Below are 16327 nucleotides of genomic sequence, written 5' to 3' on the forward strand. Positions count from 1 at the left end.
ATAGGTGTTACTTAGGTGTGTGTTTATCTAAATGCCATTAAACTGGGGACAAACCTTTGTGGTTACCAATAGTTCCATTATCCAGGTGGAAGCACAGAAACCAGACCAGTTCAAACAAGCGGGGGTCTTGTGCATCCCAGTGCCATGGCGCTCGGGCCGCTGTTGGGCCAGTGGGAGCAGGAGGGAGCAGCTTGTTTTCTCTTTCTCCTCCTGGGCTGGGCTCTCTGCTGTGCGGCTCAACCACAAACGTGCTCAGGCATCAGATATCGGCCTTGATGGAGGCTCAGGCAAAATAAAATTGTCAAGGATGAGGTCTTTGCTTTCTCACCTCCTGTTCTGTTGTTTGGGGTTTTTGGGGGGGTGGGGTTGTTTTTTTTAGGTGGGGTGGTTTTTTTTTGTTTTTTTCCCCCCTGGGTTTCTGCTTTGCAAAGGTAGGGTTTTGCCAGTTCCCGGTACCGCAGTCCAAGAGGCAACACAATTGGTGTTGTACTGCCAGGACTCCATGCGCTGCTTTTCATGAGCCAGGTGCAGCAGTGAGGAGTCACACAAATGTCATCCTTAGAGTTATTTAAAGAACAAGGAGAGCCTTTTAAATACAAAGCGATGATGCCGATGCGCTTGGCTTTCCTAAGGCGAGCTGTCAAAGCCGGCGGAGGAGCCACAGATGGACGTGTTGTGTAACAGCCTTGCTGGTCGGCTGGTTGATGTATCCCTTGTGACAGAGCATCCCTTCAGCGCAGCAGTGAGCAGGGAGGGCAGGGAGGAGAGCAGGCATACGGAAACCATCACGGTCTGAGTCTGCCCTTGAGTTTATTTTCAATTCTTCAAAACATGCCCTGGTTGCAAACTGAGACAAAAAAAAAAAAAATATCTGTCCTAAAGCATGTGTTATTGTTTTAATAATATTTTTGCATGTGAAATGTTTTTTTGGAGGCTGTGACATTATAGATGCTTGCTTGAAAGTGATTTATCATGCCCTGCATATTGCTGTTTATGGCTGAATACCTTTTGTTAGGAAATCCCATTTGGGGATCATGTACAGGCACAAACGTGTGACTGTGAGTTGTTTTTTTTAATGGTATTGTAAGTTAACGATTCTCTTTTAAGATAGTCCTTTAAAATTAAAGACAAATATGCATCTGTTGCATGGTTCTTTATCTTATTTTATATTTAATTAATGAATCAAAAATTCAACGGAAGGTCCTATGCAGGAAGATGGAAGATGAGATGTAGAACATAAAAAAATTATTTTGAATGGTAAAATGATGCTTTTCTGATTCTCTAAGCACATGTGCTCGTTCTCTCTCTTACCAATTTACTCCAATTTAATTGTGTGCATTATCAAAACATTAGTAAAACTTCCAGCTGTTACAATTAACGCAGGCTCTGCAACAGACTCTGTGCTGTATTTCTTTGCTATTAGCAGTCATCCCTGAAGCACAGAAGTGCCACTTTCCTCTCCAAACTGTTTGTAATGAATGTAATTTTGATCTGTTTTAGTTGGCCCAGTTATGAATCCTGTGGTTCTCAAAGTCCCAAATCAAGCAGTTCAGGGTCCTTTTTTCCTTTCTTCCCTGTGGAGCAGTGCCTGAAGCACGCTGATGGGTTTTTTTGGGGGGTGGTCTCTGCGTGCTGTCAGTGATCAATAGCTTTCTGATAATGCAAACTGAGGAGTTAGTTGAACCTACTACTGAAGCTGCAGCCACAGTGATCAGGGCTGTAAGAGGAGCATCTTCTTTCCCTGAAAAAAACAGTGTGTTTTGGATAATTTACAAAACTTTTGACCTCATCAACAACAGGACAGTAGGCTGCAGTGGTCTCAGGTCATGCTTCTCATCAGCAAGCTGTCGTTACAGTACTGCTGTAATGGGTTTCAGCTCATCACATGGTTCGCTACCAGAGCTTGTTCCTGCCAGGATGGGAGCCTGACTGGAGAGTTTGAGCCAAGTGCTCTGGCATTAGCAAAAGGAAGACTTCAGAAATTGAAGATGGCACAGCCTGCTAACATAAACTTGTGATTCCTTACTCATGGCATGCTGTAAAGAAAGGTGCTGGCCTAGATTTGCTCATCTGCTAAGATCTGCTGTGCAAACAGCAAAAACCTGTCACGTAGAGGATAGAGAGCAGTTCCCACTGCCCAGGGGAGCTCTTGGCTGGGCAAGTTGTCAGAATCGCCTCCATAGTCACTCTTGCCAGCTAGACCATGCTGGTGGGATTGGGACAGTGAAGGGGGGGCTTTTAAAGGTAGGAGGAGGTGGCATGGGTAGTGCACCCAGGAAAACTTCCCTGCCTACATCTTTTCCTTAACGTGAAGTTATATAAAGACGTTGTGCTGGAGGTGAAATAAGGCAAAGATTACCCTAAGCAAGGTGGGAGAATTGGTGACCTGCTGAGTTGTGCTGAGGAGGGGAAGAGAATCAAGGCTGTGTGTGCGAAAGAAGATATTGTTGAAGGGAAGTAAGAGAGAAATGGTACGATTCATCTACTTTACCATCACCTTTTGGCTTTTCAGAGAAGTGGCTGTATTTAGGCTGTGCTGTCAGCTCCACTTGCAGCTGCATTGCAGTTTCTACGTCTGTATTAAGGTGTGCAAAGGAGAAAGAATAAATTCAGTTACCTTAATTTTTGTGGGGGAAAACAATCAGAAATTATATTCTAAAGGCAGCTTATCCCTTAAATAAAAATGGTAAATTTTCAAAACACAGTAATGTTCTGTAAAGACAGTGTTTAGCTGCAGTGCTCCAGGTTGTACAGGACACAGCGTATCTACAGGATAGCAATGTAATCTGTCTCTGGAAGTTGTCATGTTTGTGTCGTATTAAAAGTCACTGTCAGGTGAATGCTGCTTTCAGACAGTGACTCATGGAGAAGTAAATCATCCTTTGTGAAGGCTGCATCTCTTTGTCCAAACTAGCTAACATCCTAACTGGGGGCTCCCAGGAGAAAAAAGGAGGTGGCTGTGGTTGCCCAGTGCTGCAGAGAGGACTCTATGAAAGTGGATGTTAAGCAGGCACCAGACCTTGACTGCCAGCTTCTCACAGGCTGAAGCTACTCCTTTTCACCTCTTCTATTAAAAGATATATTTATTTGTTAATGGCTTTATTTATCTCCACCTTTGAATTTTCATTAAATTTAGCAGGATTTTTTTTCTCCCAGAAATTCTCTGATGGCTGTAGAAAAAGACAGGCATGCTAGGGGAAGTGCAGCATCAAGAAAGAAAGGGGTATAGGAAAACCAGAGCAGACCATCACAGGACAGAGGGACTGAGATGACAGGGGAGAAGTTGGGGAGGAGAGCATGTTTGAATTGATGGAAATTATGGACTGTCTGCCTGACAGTGTGCAAAGCAGGATGTTCTGCATTTGCAGTGCCCCTCGGCTCTCCAGGCCTATATTTCTAGTGGGTATGATTTTAAGACTAAACTAATAACACTGCTCCTCTAAGACTTCCCTCCATTCTGAAGAATGAGGTGCTATTTGCTGTGTTGCGTGTGAAAAGAACTATTTAAATATTTTTAGTGAAAACTTTAAATGCCAGTGCCTCCGTGACCCTAAATACTCTCATTTGTTATCACAGAGCATTGGACAAGCTCAGCCGCTTCTAGTTTTGTTATATGAAGACAAAGGAACTAGTGTATTAGACCAGTGGTAATAGTATGGAAATAGAAAAAAAAGGTGGAAAATGTTGTGCATTGTTGGCTAACAGTGGAAAAGAATCCACTTCTCTATCTGGGAATAGGAAGAGAATTGAATTCTGTAATGGAAAATGATGCCATCTTGTCTGTGTTATCTTTGGTGGACAGAAGTAGAAATAAGGTTAGTAGCATCAACTGCAACATGGGCATTTTATAACTATTCAGTAAGATCTTGGTAAATTTTTACAATGTGCATCTGTGGTTTAATACAGAACACAGCTTCCAGGGGACAGTATGGAAGGTGGTGAATGAAGATGGTATCTTCATCACAGTTAAATTTTTGCTATGATTTCTTTAGGTGACTGTTACTGTTGCTCATGTACCTCTCAGTATCAGGAGTAACTTTATGGAAGTGTGAGATTGGATAACATATGCGTAATAGACTCAGAACAAGTGACTGCCTGTTTGATGCGTGGTAGTTATTGCTTGTAATATTTGTTGCAGCAGCATTTTCCTAGGGAAAAAAAAAGAAGGCAAAAGCATGTTCTGCCATGTTATTTAAAAATCTGCAAGAAGAAATTTCACATAATTGAGTCTCTACAACAGTGTTATGGCTTCATACACAGTTACTAACACAAATACATGTATTAACAAGGAGGCAGTTTCTGTCTAATGGAATAAACTGGAGAACAAGCTGGACCTCCTTCTAGCAAGAGGCTGGGGAACATATTCTCAATTTCCCTTTGATACCTGCAGGCCCCAATTCAGTTAGTTTCTCTTAATGAAAAAAAAAAAGTCAAATTATGGGCAAGGATGCTAAAGATGACAGCGGAGTTAAGCCAGATGTATTCTTCTGGTACTATGTGTTATATCAGTGGTTTCATTCTTTTAAATGCAAAGTATTCAAGTAATTAAGAATAAACAAACAAAAATCAACAAAACCCCCTACCCCTGGACTCACAGAGCAAACATATTATAGCATGATGAATGTCTAATGCTAAAAAGCATCTTGGAAAAATATTTAGATCGGGAGTGCTTACGAATATTGCCGATACCTCCCTTCAGTTTTAATCTGTCCAAATTGACCATCTTGTATGCTGACAGTGTTTTATCAAAAACAAAACAAGTTACATAATCCATTTTTATTTCCATAATAGCTCCATGCTTTTATAAAGTTCTGTCTTGTATTTTAAATAAAATAATTTTTATGGTTACCTTTTCCTATAATGATATTACAGATCACAGGTAAACAGAACAATTGGAAAAGTAACTAAATCAAACCTAATAAAAGGTAACATTCCTCTCCTGAATAACATTAACTAGATTGCAGTGCTCCTTGCTGAGAGTATGACTGAAGCCCGGGCATGAGGACAGTGTACAGAGGAGGGAGATACTGAGGAAAAGGAATATCCAGAGCCATAGCTGATAGAAGATGTATTGAAAGATCTAGAGCATTTTGTTTGTGGGTTTGTTTTTTTTAATCTGGTCACAGAGTGTAAGGAAAGCCATAATTCCTCAGAATTGGATGGTATATTGATCAGGGGAATGTCCCTATTGCATCTTCCTTTGAAACAGTCAGTGCGGGCCACAGAGTACCAGACCGAGTGACCTGCAAAGCCCTGCATATAAAGTGTGAGAGTTTATGCTTTACCAATACTTGTGCTATACACCCTACTTCCCTACCCAAAAAGTATCTGGAAGTGCTGTTACCTCAGTAATGATCTTTCTTGAGAAAGTGAAAACCGAGAAAGGGATATCTTGAAAATCTGGCCCGTCGTCAGGTTGGATGTAAAGATAAATGTCAGTTGTGTTTGTTCCTTTTTAAAGTTCACTAGCACCAATTAATTCCAACTTCATTAGCTGTAAACAAGGGATGAAGAGAATGGCAGTGGGGCTGTATTGCTCATTACAGGTGACTGAGCTGTTCTTGTAAATCATATCATAGAGATTTCAGCAGAGACAGGGAAGCACTACTGTCTTTGTAGAAAATATGGGCAAGACCATATCAAGAACACCTGGAGCAGCTCTGTTCATGATGGATTAATCACATGAACCAGAGACGAAGACAGACTTGTAGGATGATCAGGGAAATGGAAAGAGAACCCATCTGAAGAGCCGTACCTTGGATGCTCTCCAAAGGAGTGTGTATGCATAGACAAAATAGCTGTGAACTAGCTATTACGGGTGCTGTTGTCAATGTAACCCTGCAAAATTGGTCCAAGGACATGGTGATGAGAAGGTGAGAGTAGAGAGGACAAGATGAGCTAGCTCTGTGCCTTCCCTGTTTTGAAACAGATTTCTAATGGATTGAGAAGGATGAAAACCAGTTATGAGATGAACCATGAAGTTTGTCTCCTGGATTGCTGCAATAGCAAGGAGGACCCTGGAAGATGCTTTACAGTGCTGTGACCTGTTATAGAAACTGTGGTTTAATGTTCAGAAATGCCACTCTTTGGGATATAATATTTCACCTTGGTAGGAAGCAGAGGGTCATCTCAGAGGTGGTTCTGCCTCTAGTCTCCAGATCTCTCTTTCAGCAGTACTGGCGGCAGTGGACAGCCTTGTCCAGAACCGGTGGTGCTTTTTTTCCCCCAATTCTGTTAGCTTCTAGCTCAAAAAAGTGAGGAATCCGAAAGCTCAGAAAGGCTGCCATGTAAATAGTGACAATAAACAGAATCTGACCCTGTGGGTCGTTTTTGAGACTCTTATGATTTCAGCAAAGTGCTTGTCATCTTGGGTTTTTTTAGTCGTTATACACAGCAGCGGGATAGCAAGCCTGTGGCTCTTTGGTGAGAGGTAAAGGGGATAAATGTAGTGTAGACTTGCAGGCTTCTTAGTGTTTCATAAATATATATTTTATTAGGAAAAAATCTATTTTAATGTGTTGAGGGGGGAAAGCAAACAAATGTTAGTTTAAAAATTACTTACAGCACCTTTTCTAGATAAATCGTGCTAAACATTATCTGTATAGATGTGTTAAGACCACATATAAGCATTAATATTATAAAATAAATTTTGGGAATGTTAGCATTAAATTTATTCAAGGTGGGAATCATACTGTTTGCAATATGTAAGGGGGGAAGAAGGAGGAAGAGCAAAACGTTTCTAGCCTTGCATTTTGTATTTTACTTTGGGAAAGACAAAATTCCCATAGCATCTGCCATAAGAATATCTTTGGCTAATTACTGGTAAAATAATTATTCCTAAAGGGTGGGGAAGATTTACGAAAAAGCCTGTTTTGCAAAAGGCTCAGTGAGAGAGCATTGTGAAAGAGAGATGTCAGACATGGTAGTATTTGGGTGCCTCTGATTGTGGGGCCAGGTGAGGGTCGCAAGTGGCGCTGCTCTTCAGCAGCAAGATTTGTAGTGGGGACACCAGCTACCTGTAGAGAGGCAAGGTGTCTTACCCTCTCTCTGTTATCAGGTGGCATCAGCTGTTCCCTTAGCACATCACAGTGCTTCTTGCCAGTTATTATCACATTTGATGAGCTGGGACCTTGTGGGTTTTGGGTTTTCATCTTTTTCCGTTCTTGGCATGATAATTTGCATTGTGTTGAGCAGCACCTCTTGGGCATTGCAGCAAGTGGTCCAGCCCCTTTCCCCAAAGAATGCATCAGTGCTCAGAAGTGTGAAATTTTCATTTTGTAAACAGTACCCCATTGAAGCAATCCCATTTATGAAAGGAGATGTGCCTGTGAACAAGCTAGAACAGTAGCATAAGTTAAAGGCAGGAAAGGGATGCACGTGAATATATTGGATAATATTTGGAATAATTGGTCTGGTGCTTCAAAGTGCTATTGGGACTTGGTTTGTAGAGAATGACTTGTTTATTGCGTCAGCAAGCGGCCTTTAAAGTAGGGGAGATGGAACAGAAAATCTTCCCAGAAAATCCTCAAGGTTTGTGGGTGACCATAAAGGATAAATGTTTCCTGCAGGATTCTGTTATTCCTTTCTGAATTTAATTTTTGCTTTGTACTCATAATCTGCCAAGTGACTACCTTTTATTTGATTGCCCTGTTTTGAAGTGGGCTATTTCTGTGTCATATTCCTACTTTGGCTTCTGTTGTTGCCCCGAGGGCACTGCACCAGATAAGTTCTCCTGATATGTCACAGCTGTTTGAAAAGTAAGAATTATTCATCAGATCAACTTTTTCAATATATAGAATAAATTGTTCCTGTAAACTGCAGCTTATCTCCCAGTGTTGTATTTGGCTTGCTTAACGGTCCCCATGTATTCAGAGCATTTAAAAACTGTGGCTCTTACCACTGGCCAAAAATGAGAGCAGTGTGTTCCTACCCATCCTCTCCCTCCCCACCCCCAGCATACTGTGTCCTGTGTTTTGTAAATCAGAGAGTGAGATCTAGAGTTCAATGCTGTTACCATTTGGATAGGTTTGAAATATCAGTTGCCTTTAAGGAAGGCAGACAAGTTGCTTAAGAAGTGGTGATGAAAAGGCTTCGATGAAAAAGGCATTTTCCATCTGTTTTGCAGGCTTTGCCTTAAGCAGACTTTTGTGGGGAGTCTTAGAGAGCAAAGCAGCCATTCCTGCCACTGGGCTGCAGAGGGGACGGGAGCAGCAGAGCATGCCCATGGGATGTGTTTGCACCAGACAACAGAAATCGCAGTAATTTGGCATCCTTTTTGTTGCTAATGCAGCTCTGCCAGCACTCTCTGAAGAGGTCTGGTAGCCTACAGAGCAGCCAGAGTAGCATCACTGGGTTGTAGCCCCGCAGGGAGGAGAGGGGCACTGGGAAAGGGTGCTCCAGGTACTCTCTGGGGATGCGCCTGGCTCGGGAAGCCCTCTCCCATCTGGGGGCTTGATGAGGAGGCAGGGACGGCAGAGGGAGAGACAGGTGAGGCCCTGTCTATGGGACAGTACATCAGCCAGCCTTTACAACTGGATATTGCCTTTTCGTGGGTATCTAAATCTATAAAATGATGGTAAAACTGAATGGATTTTTTTCTCTCAAGTTTAAGTGCTTTTAATGATAATGGCTAGAAAAAAACCAGTCTTTAGAGAGTCTTCTTTTTGTGGAGCAGTGGAAGGTGATGCATGGTCTGATGCAAGGAAAAATAAAAGACTGAGAAACACCTGCATTACACACCACTTCCTCTTCAGTTCTTCTGTTAAATATGTTATCTTCTCCAGGGTGCTGAGAACCACTCTGTGAATGTCTCCCATCTGATACAACTAATTTGCAGAGACTTTTTATTGTCTTTAAGCCATTACAGTCCACATAGAAAATCTGTATCTGCATTACTGATGACTCAATCAACTCTCCTCAGCCTCTAACAGACCAACCAGACTTCCAAAGGTCCTTCGAATAATTGAATCATGAAATCTTTCAGCTTGGCTGAGGGTGGTGGGGAGCTTTGACGTGGCCTTTGAAGCACTTTTTGTTTTTCCTTGAGGTCAGTTATATATGCTTTTTGGAAGACAATTTCACATATTAGATTAATAAATATTTTTATCATCATTAATTTCTTGTCACTGTCAGCATCCTAAAAAATTGCTTGTGTATAACCAGAACAGCAGGGAGAGACACAAAAAGGGCAGTTATTCTATATATGAACTAGTCTGCAAGTATGACAAAGAGTGGAAAAGGTTAATTCTATGTTTGGCCATGATGAGCAAAGCCAGAAATCCCTGGCTTCTAATTAGTGCATCGTATTTATTGTGTCTGTGCTTTGGATATCAAATGCCAGTCCTCTTTTTAGATGTGTAAATAGTAATGCTCCCTTAAGTTTTAAGATGTATCATTATTGTACTGTAATGATTTAAAATAACCTTTGAAAATATTTCCCTTTGCTTTTTGCTTTATTGTGAAAAGTTACAGCTTTTACCAGAGAGTGCTGAGGACTCGGACTGGTTATGTGGATAGTTCTCTCTATAATTTTCCCTTTTGTCTCTGGCAAGCAGGTTAATTTTTAATCTTCACAATCAACAGCCAAACCTAACAGCAACTAGAAAGATCATTTATTTGTCTGTACTGTCGGTATTTTGAGTTGTTAGGCGTTAATCAAATGTTATTGTAAACGTAAAGTATTTTATAGATTAGTAATATTTTGCTGCATGATATTGTAGCTCTTTGCTCAAGACAGAAGAGTAGTTGTAGTTACTTTAGATATCGAGTCACAGCCACATGCATGGCTTTTCTTGCTGGTTCCTTGTTAGGGTGTTGCCTTTGCCGTTAATGAAGAAATGAAGAAACCTTAAACTCTTTATTTTACCTGTAGAATGTAATTTAGGATTTTTATTTCTTTCAGAAGTGCTTCTGTTATTACTAGTGCACTGATTACAATGATTGATTACGTGATGAGTCATATATTTGGTGTACAAAAGCCTGTAACAACATGTTTATCTATCAGTATTGATACAGTGCTCAGTATGACGGCATCAGTGTGATGTGGCTGTAATCGGGTGGTCAGAGTAAGATTTCAGAGGTCTCTCTGTGAGCGTTTAGAAGTGTACGTATGGGAGGGAGAGCGCAATTTAAATATACTGTTATTTTGTCCTAGTTGTAGTATATTTATGCATGCATATTTATATGGTACTTCCTTAACAAAATATGAAGGTGTTTTGTTAGCCACTGTCATAAACTGGTTTTTGGATGGAGGACAGAGGCCGGCTACCATAGCACACTAGCATTTTTATGTCCGACTGCTGCTGTTCTTGATCAATCCTAGTTAAAATGTTTTATTTTATTTGTTTTTTACTGTGTCCCTCTGGTGAGGATAGCAGTAAGAAAGACGTAAGCATGTGCCAAAACAAAGGAAAATGTAAGCCTTTTAATAAACCGAATTTTTAGGGCATATGGGCTTCAGGTGGTTATTGTTTAGAAAGTAGGATAAGGAAAGGCAAGCTCAACAGTGCTGGAACAGCATGGGGATGTGGGTCTGGACAAGGCTGGGTCTGTGACCATCAACTTCTGTAGCCAATCTCTGCTTGAAGTAATTGGAAATATCCTTCCCCTTCCCTGTTCCATGGGCTCGTCTCCCGGTGCTGGAGTTTCTGCCCCCTTGCAACCTGATTCTGCCAGCTGCAGGATGCTGCTGCCCCTGCTCCCCCTGCCACCTTCTTGATGGGAGTTGAGCCCTGATGAAGAAACACTACCCAGTCCATACTCACACTGTGTCAGGGCAGCTCCAGAACATAGGAGGGCACTTCCCATATGGTGAACCTGTGCATCGTTGCTTTGAGCATCGCTGCACCGGAGTTAGGGGTTGCTGGTCAGGGAATTAACTGAAAGCATTGGAGTTGTGGCCAGGGCAAATAAATATGGTTTTTATTTTTCTGCACTTAAAATGAACTTAGTTGTCCTTTTGGATAAGGTCAATTTTATCAAAAACACCTGCTACCACTACCAGTTTTCTGCTCTAAGAATATTCTCCAGGACCCTTAAAATACTCTTGGGTAAAGTACTGACCTAAAATGCAGTCTTTCCAAGAGGAAGAACTACAGGCCTTTTGACCTAAGCCAGGCAAATAATAAAGAATAGACTAAAGACTTCAAAACCAGAATAGAATACATATTTCTAAGGATTTTTTGAGAGAAAGTTTAAAAAAAAAAGTTCCAACCATGGATGATGGTGTGGGTAATAGAAAAAAATACAGAGGTGTGGTATAGCTGTGCCCAGATGGGAATAACGCTTAGTAGGGAGTGTGAAGGTGACAGTGGCCGGAAGAGGACCTGTGCACCTTTCCCAAAGGGAGGTCAGGAAGGTATCCCCTTGCCAGAAAGTTGCTAGTAGGGAGGAATTGCACCAAGAGCTTAAACCATTAATTCAGTCCTATAAGGAAACATGGGTCCTAGGGGTAGTCAGCTGCTCGCTGAGGAAATGGGAGAGTAGGAGGTTGGATGTTGTGTTGGATTGGGACACTTGCATAGCCTTGGGCTCATCTTGGACCCTCTCTTGCTCATCTTTTGGAGCTTAAACCCAGCCTTTCCTCGCAGAGGTCTCTGACTGAGTGAGATGTGGTGGTTTCTTAATACTGTTAAATGACTATCAAAAAAGCAGTAAATTCATCAGCAAAATCAAGGTAAGGATTGAGCGAAAGTGAAGGTAACAACTAAGTTTCATTTGAGTTTGGCTGTTAAAGGACAATTTTAAATACCTGGCTGGCTAGGTTAGGGTGTTGCAGGGATCAAGTGAAACCATTCTTCCTGCTGAGGAAGCAGGGAGACATGAAGCTGAGAGACATGCGGTGGTGGTAAAAGATCTGTCCCTAAGGACTTCTGCTGCTTGTTTCTCAGGTGGTTCATTGTAATTCAGTTGTTGGCATGCGTTTGGATTTACAAAGACTTGGAAATAAAGGATGCAAAACTGCTTAGTCTCAAATACAGATTGGGCTGACACAAATATATCCATCCAGAAGTTGGGGGACAGCATTTGGAGACTGAGATGTGGGATTAGAGGAAAGAAGAAATCTTCAGGGCTGATGTAGCAGATGATCTTACAACTGATTTAGATGCCATTATACCTAATAACAGTATAAGCAACATCAAAGATTATAACTTCAGTCTCTAGAAACACCTTAGCAAAGGTGGAATAAATGGTTTGTGAACAATTGATGTGCAAGTTATTCTCCCCTCTGAGTGCTAATGCTGTTGAACAGCTGTGTTCATGTTCAACTTCCCAGTGGAGGAAGCTGGAAAAGACTGGGTCAGTCTTAAGGCATCATCTCACATGTGATGCTGACTAAATGCAGATGGCTTAAGTGGTTCCTGTCTTCAGTTTTATGCTTTGCCGCTCTCAAAGGCTGCTGTTGCTGCAGTGGTGCTGGCTGATACGTGAAATATGTGTGTTTACATTTATGAGCCAAACTGTAAAAATGGGTTTGGGAGCAGAGTCATATAAGCCAACACTTGTAACTGCTAAAATTCTTGTGGCTGGGAAGTACAAGTGGAGCATTCCTTGTTCGCTGGATGCAGCTGAGGAGCAGTAAGTAGTAAAAATGACTGTGATTCAAAACAGGCAGCGAAAAACTTCAAACTTTTGTTTATTTGGGCTTTCCATATTGAAAACCTGTTAAATTGGTGGGAAAAAGCATTCCAGTAATTGCAAGAGCATGGTTTAGCATGGCTAGAAATGGCAAGGGGAGCTAATGACTGTTCCTGTCCTGTAAAAACTTTCATCTTAGGCACAGATGCCAATGCTGACAATTTTGGGGCTTTATTTACAAAATTATTTGGAGCAAAGGTCAATTTTTCAGAGCAGCCATCTGAGTCATTGCAGAAGGAAAAAAAAACATCAATGCAGAAGAGCTAGCAGAAGTTAAAATTATAGGCTATTTGGAGGAACTTTGGGATTAGTTCTGGGTCTAGACTCTGACGTCTTGATACCAACTTGGCAAATGCATGCAACAACCGCTGTAGTGTGATTTTGCAATTCTGCAGAGGCCTGGACAGGAGCACGTTAGTCCTGTTGCCACACACACAGAAGAGCTTTGTTGGAAGGCTGATTGCAAGCACTAGGGAACCGCTTCTCCAGCATATCAGGAACCTGCGGTTGTTTTGTCCTCATATGTTGCAGAAGTGCAAATATTAGTGGTTCATCCACAGCTGGATAAAGAAGTAGGGGTGGTCGGTGTAGTGTCGCAGGAATTGACTACATAGCAGCTGAATGCTTCTCAGAGAGTGGATTTTCATATTGGGATATCAGGTAATTGGAAAATCATCTGATGGGGTTGGTCTCCAGAAAATGTAGCATCTCCACGTCATCCCTGAGGAAAGGTATTCTGGACCTAGAAGAATCTGGCATTCAGAGTGAAATACTCCTCTGCTGGTGAGAGGACCTGATGGGGGATGGATTCAGGTATTAGCTGATCACAGCACTGATATGTTGCCAGACAGTCATGAGAGCTAAGCTGTTGTGTGGCATGGGACCGTGTTCATCAGCATCTGCGTGAGTCCTTGCATCAGCTAGAAAGCAGTGTGAACTGTTTCGTGGACAAGTTTGAGGTTTGCTCACGAAAACAGCAACAGGCTTTGACTGTAGCGTGGTTTCCAGTTAATGAACCTTTAACCTGATGGGTGACATGGGATTCTAGGAAGGGCACTACAAGCAGCTTGGTGATTGGGTGATTTTGGGGGGAAAAAATGTGTCCTTTTCTAAGAAGTAATTTAATTTTATTTCTAGTAAATGTGAAGATGGTCTTGGATTATCAATTGTATGTTTGAGAGCAAATGTTTGAGAAGCTCTCTGCTTTGGTTCCACTGTCTCACAAGGGTGGAAAGCCAAAGCCTGCTAAACCTAGTGGGTTTAGTAGTTTTGGTTTGGTATGTTCACTCCTCAGAAATTGTACATTGCACTGCTAACCCATCAGGAAAAGTCACTTTTGGGAAGAAAAAAGAGTGATAGTGTGTACATTTTTATAGCCAATGAAAATTCCACATTGTCTGAAAAAAATATTGCTCTTTGAGCAGTGGGTCACTGAAACCTGGTTTCTGGAGGCACCTGTTGTCTCCAAATCCTCTCCTCCCTCCCCTGGAAAGCTGGCTGCCCTCCTCTCCCTTATTACCCCTTCCCCATGCCCTCTCCTCTTCCTCTCTCCTGATTTTTTTTTTCCCCCCTCCAGAACTCATTGGTGTTAACAGCATGAAACGAAGCAGAGACTTAGGGCCAGTTCCCAGCGAGGCTGAGCTAAGGCAGCGACAGGTCTCTCTCTTTCCACTGCGCTGTCCTGCTGGCTCCAGCACCCGTCACGCCTGCAGAAAACTCCTCTTTTTTTGGAAAAAGCTTAAAGTAGCCCCTTGGTATGCTCAGGTTGCCAGAAGACAAAAACATTGAGAACTCTGCTTGGTGGCTTGCTTCAGTTACTGGCTTAGGGTTTAGCCTGTTATTAAAAAAAAAACAAACAACAACAAACCACTAAAAAAAAAAAATCTAAGTATTTGCTGATGTGTTTCCTGCCTCCCATTCACTGTGTTTCAGAAAATCTTCAGAAGAACTGGACATGGATAAAGTAACAGCAGCCATGGTACTCACCAGTTTATCCACCAGCCCTTTGGTCCGCAGCCCTCCTGTCCGACCCAACGGTAAGCCTGAAGGCAAGGCCTGCGGTGAATGGGGTGCCAGTGCTGTGTATGTGGGGGCTTGTTTCCAGGAGTTGTGTCCGTGGTGGAGGACAGAGGATGAGTGGCTGTCTTCTGGTGGTGGCCCACGCGTGCTGGGGATCATACTGACTGAGCTTTGCTCTGACATAGTCGAGGGTTTTGGTGTGCTGTTGGCAGAAATGAGAAGAAACCTTTTCCATGACCATAGAGTGGCTTCAGTTTATGAACACAGGAGATGCCCTATTTCATAAAAGGGAGATGCGGAAGGTCTCCTGACCTCACCGAGATGCTGATTTTCCAAACAGCTTATTTGCATTTGCACATATGCAGTAAACATGACAGCAGTTGTTCTTGTCCCCACCCCATGGAAATCAGATCAGGCTTTACTCAACACTGCGATGAGGCAAAGCGCTTCCAGATCCCAGCCGTTGGCTGAGAGGCCGTGGACTTAGCAGTCTGCGCGGGGACGGGTCTGTTTCTGTGATGCAGGATTAGGCCCTCAATTCCTGTGCCCATTGTAACTCTCTGATAGTCTACCATCAAATCCATAATCCCTTAAAAGACAACTCCATTCGTGGTATAGCAGAAGACACACAAATAAAAAGAAATCTAAAAAGTTAGTGGTAATAATGAGATTGCTAATGAAATACAATTAATCTATGCGAGCTTGACTGGAGTTAAAATAAATTTTTAAAAGTGTTATATTTTAAGGAATAATTTAAATTAGGACATCCACATTAGGATGTCTCAGCATTGTTTGTATGACTGGCTTTTCTTACTCAGAACTGTTAAAGTGATACCAAAAGCCCTTCTACTGTAAAAAATTGGAGTACTTTGAGGAGTACTAACTGGTTGCAAATTAATAGGGAAATAGTCTTTGCAGTTCTTCATGGAAGCAGGGGCAATCCACTGAATGATGCTGTATTTAAAAGGAATTTGTAGCATGAGGGAATGTCCCAGCTTTCAAGATTTTTTGAACAAACAGTGTGGGTTTTTTCATTTCTTTCCAGAAAACTTAAATTTTATCCATTTAGCTGGAAGTCTAGCGATGGACACCCAAGGCTTCTGCCTGTGTGCTTTCCACGCACTTACCAAATGTTAAAACCAGAAGTATTTATGGAGTATCACTGCTCTGAGGAGCCCTGGGAAACCTCTGGTGTTGACATCCCCAGGGACTGTCCCACCTCAGGGCTGGAGGTTGCAAGCCCCCAGGGAAGGCCAATGGAAGGGAAAAAACATGCCTGCTCTCCAGCTGCTCCAGCTCACAGATGAAACCACAGATGAAGGTGGGTCTGTGCTGATGTGCCAGGCAGGGATTTGGAGTGGCCGAGGCACGTGTGTGTCCCACGTTGCATCCCTGGGCACGGGGAGCTGCTCTCATGTGGGGCAAGGCAGTATCTGCCACCTTAAACAGTTTGAGCAGATGACAGTCGTCAGGACTGGCAGTGCACACTAGCTAGCAGCTGTCGGTTGGAAAGATCTTCCAAACAAGCCCTTTTGAATTGCTAATAGGTAAATGGTAGCTGTTAACTGCCTTTGATATTTCTTCATGCAGCCTGAGTGCTCTTTGATATTTGTTCACATAGCTTGTCTGCTTGTTTCCTGAAGTCTGGGAAGACAAGCCTGAAGAAGTAATT

The 16327-nt window shown here is 42.3% G+C and overlaps 1 protein-coding gene across 4 annotated transcripts in view; it reads left to right on the plus strand.

Annotated features, from left to right (window-relative positions):
• ZNF704 (zinc finger protein 704) overlaps positions 1-16327 on the plus strand; it is a 105894-nt gene that overhangs the window by 51330 nt on the left and 38237 nt on the right. For all 4 annotated transcript variants that reach the window (XM_064442499.1, XM_064442500.1, XM_064442501.1 and 1 more), the window contains exon 3: positions 14569-14672. In XM_064442499.1, coding sequence (XP_064298569.1) covers positions 14569-14672 — 104 coding nt within the window. The remainder of the gene's footprint in view (positions 1-14568; positions 14673-16327) is intronic.

This window comes from Phalacrocorax carbo, chromosome 2 (assembly GCF_963921805.1).
Source record: "Phalacrocorax carbo chromosome 2, bPhaCar2.1, whole genome shotgun sequence".
Lineage (NCBI taxonomy): Eukaryota > Metazoa > Chordata > Aves > Suliformes > Phalacrocoracidae > Phalacrocorax > Phalacrocorax carbo.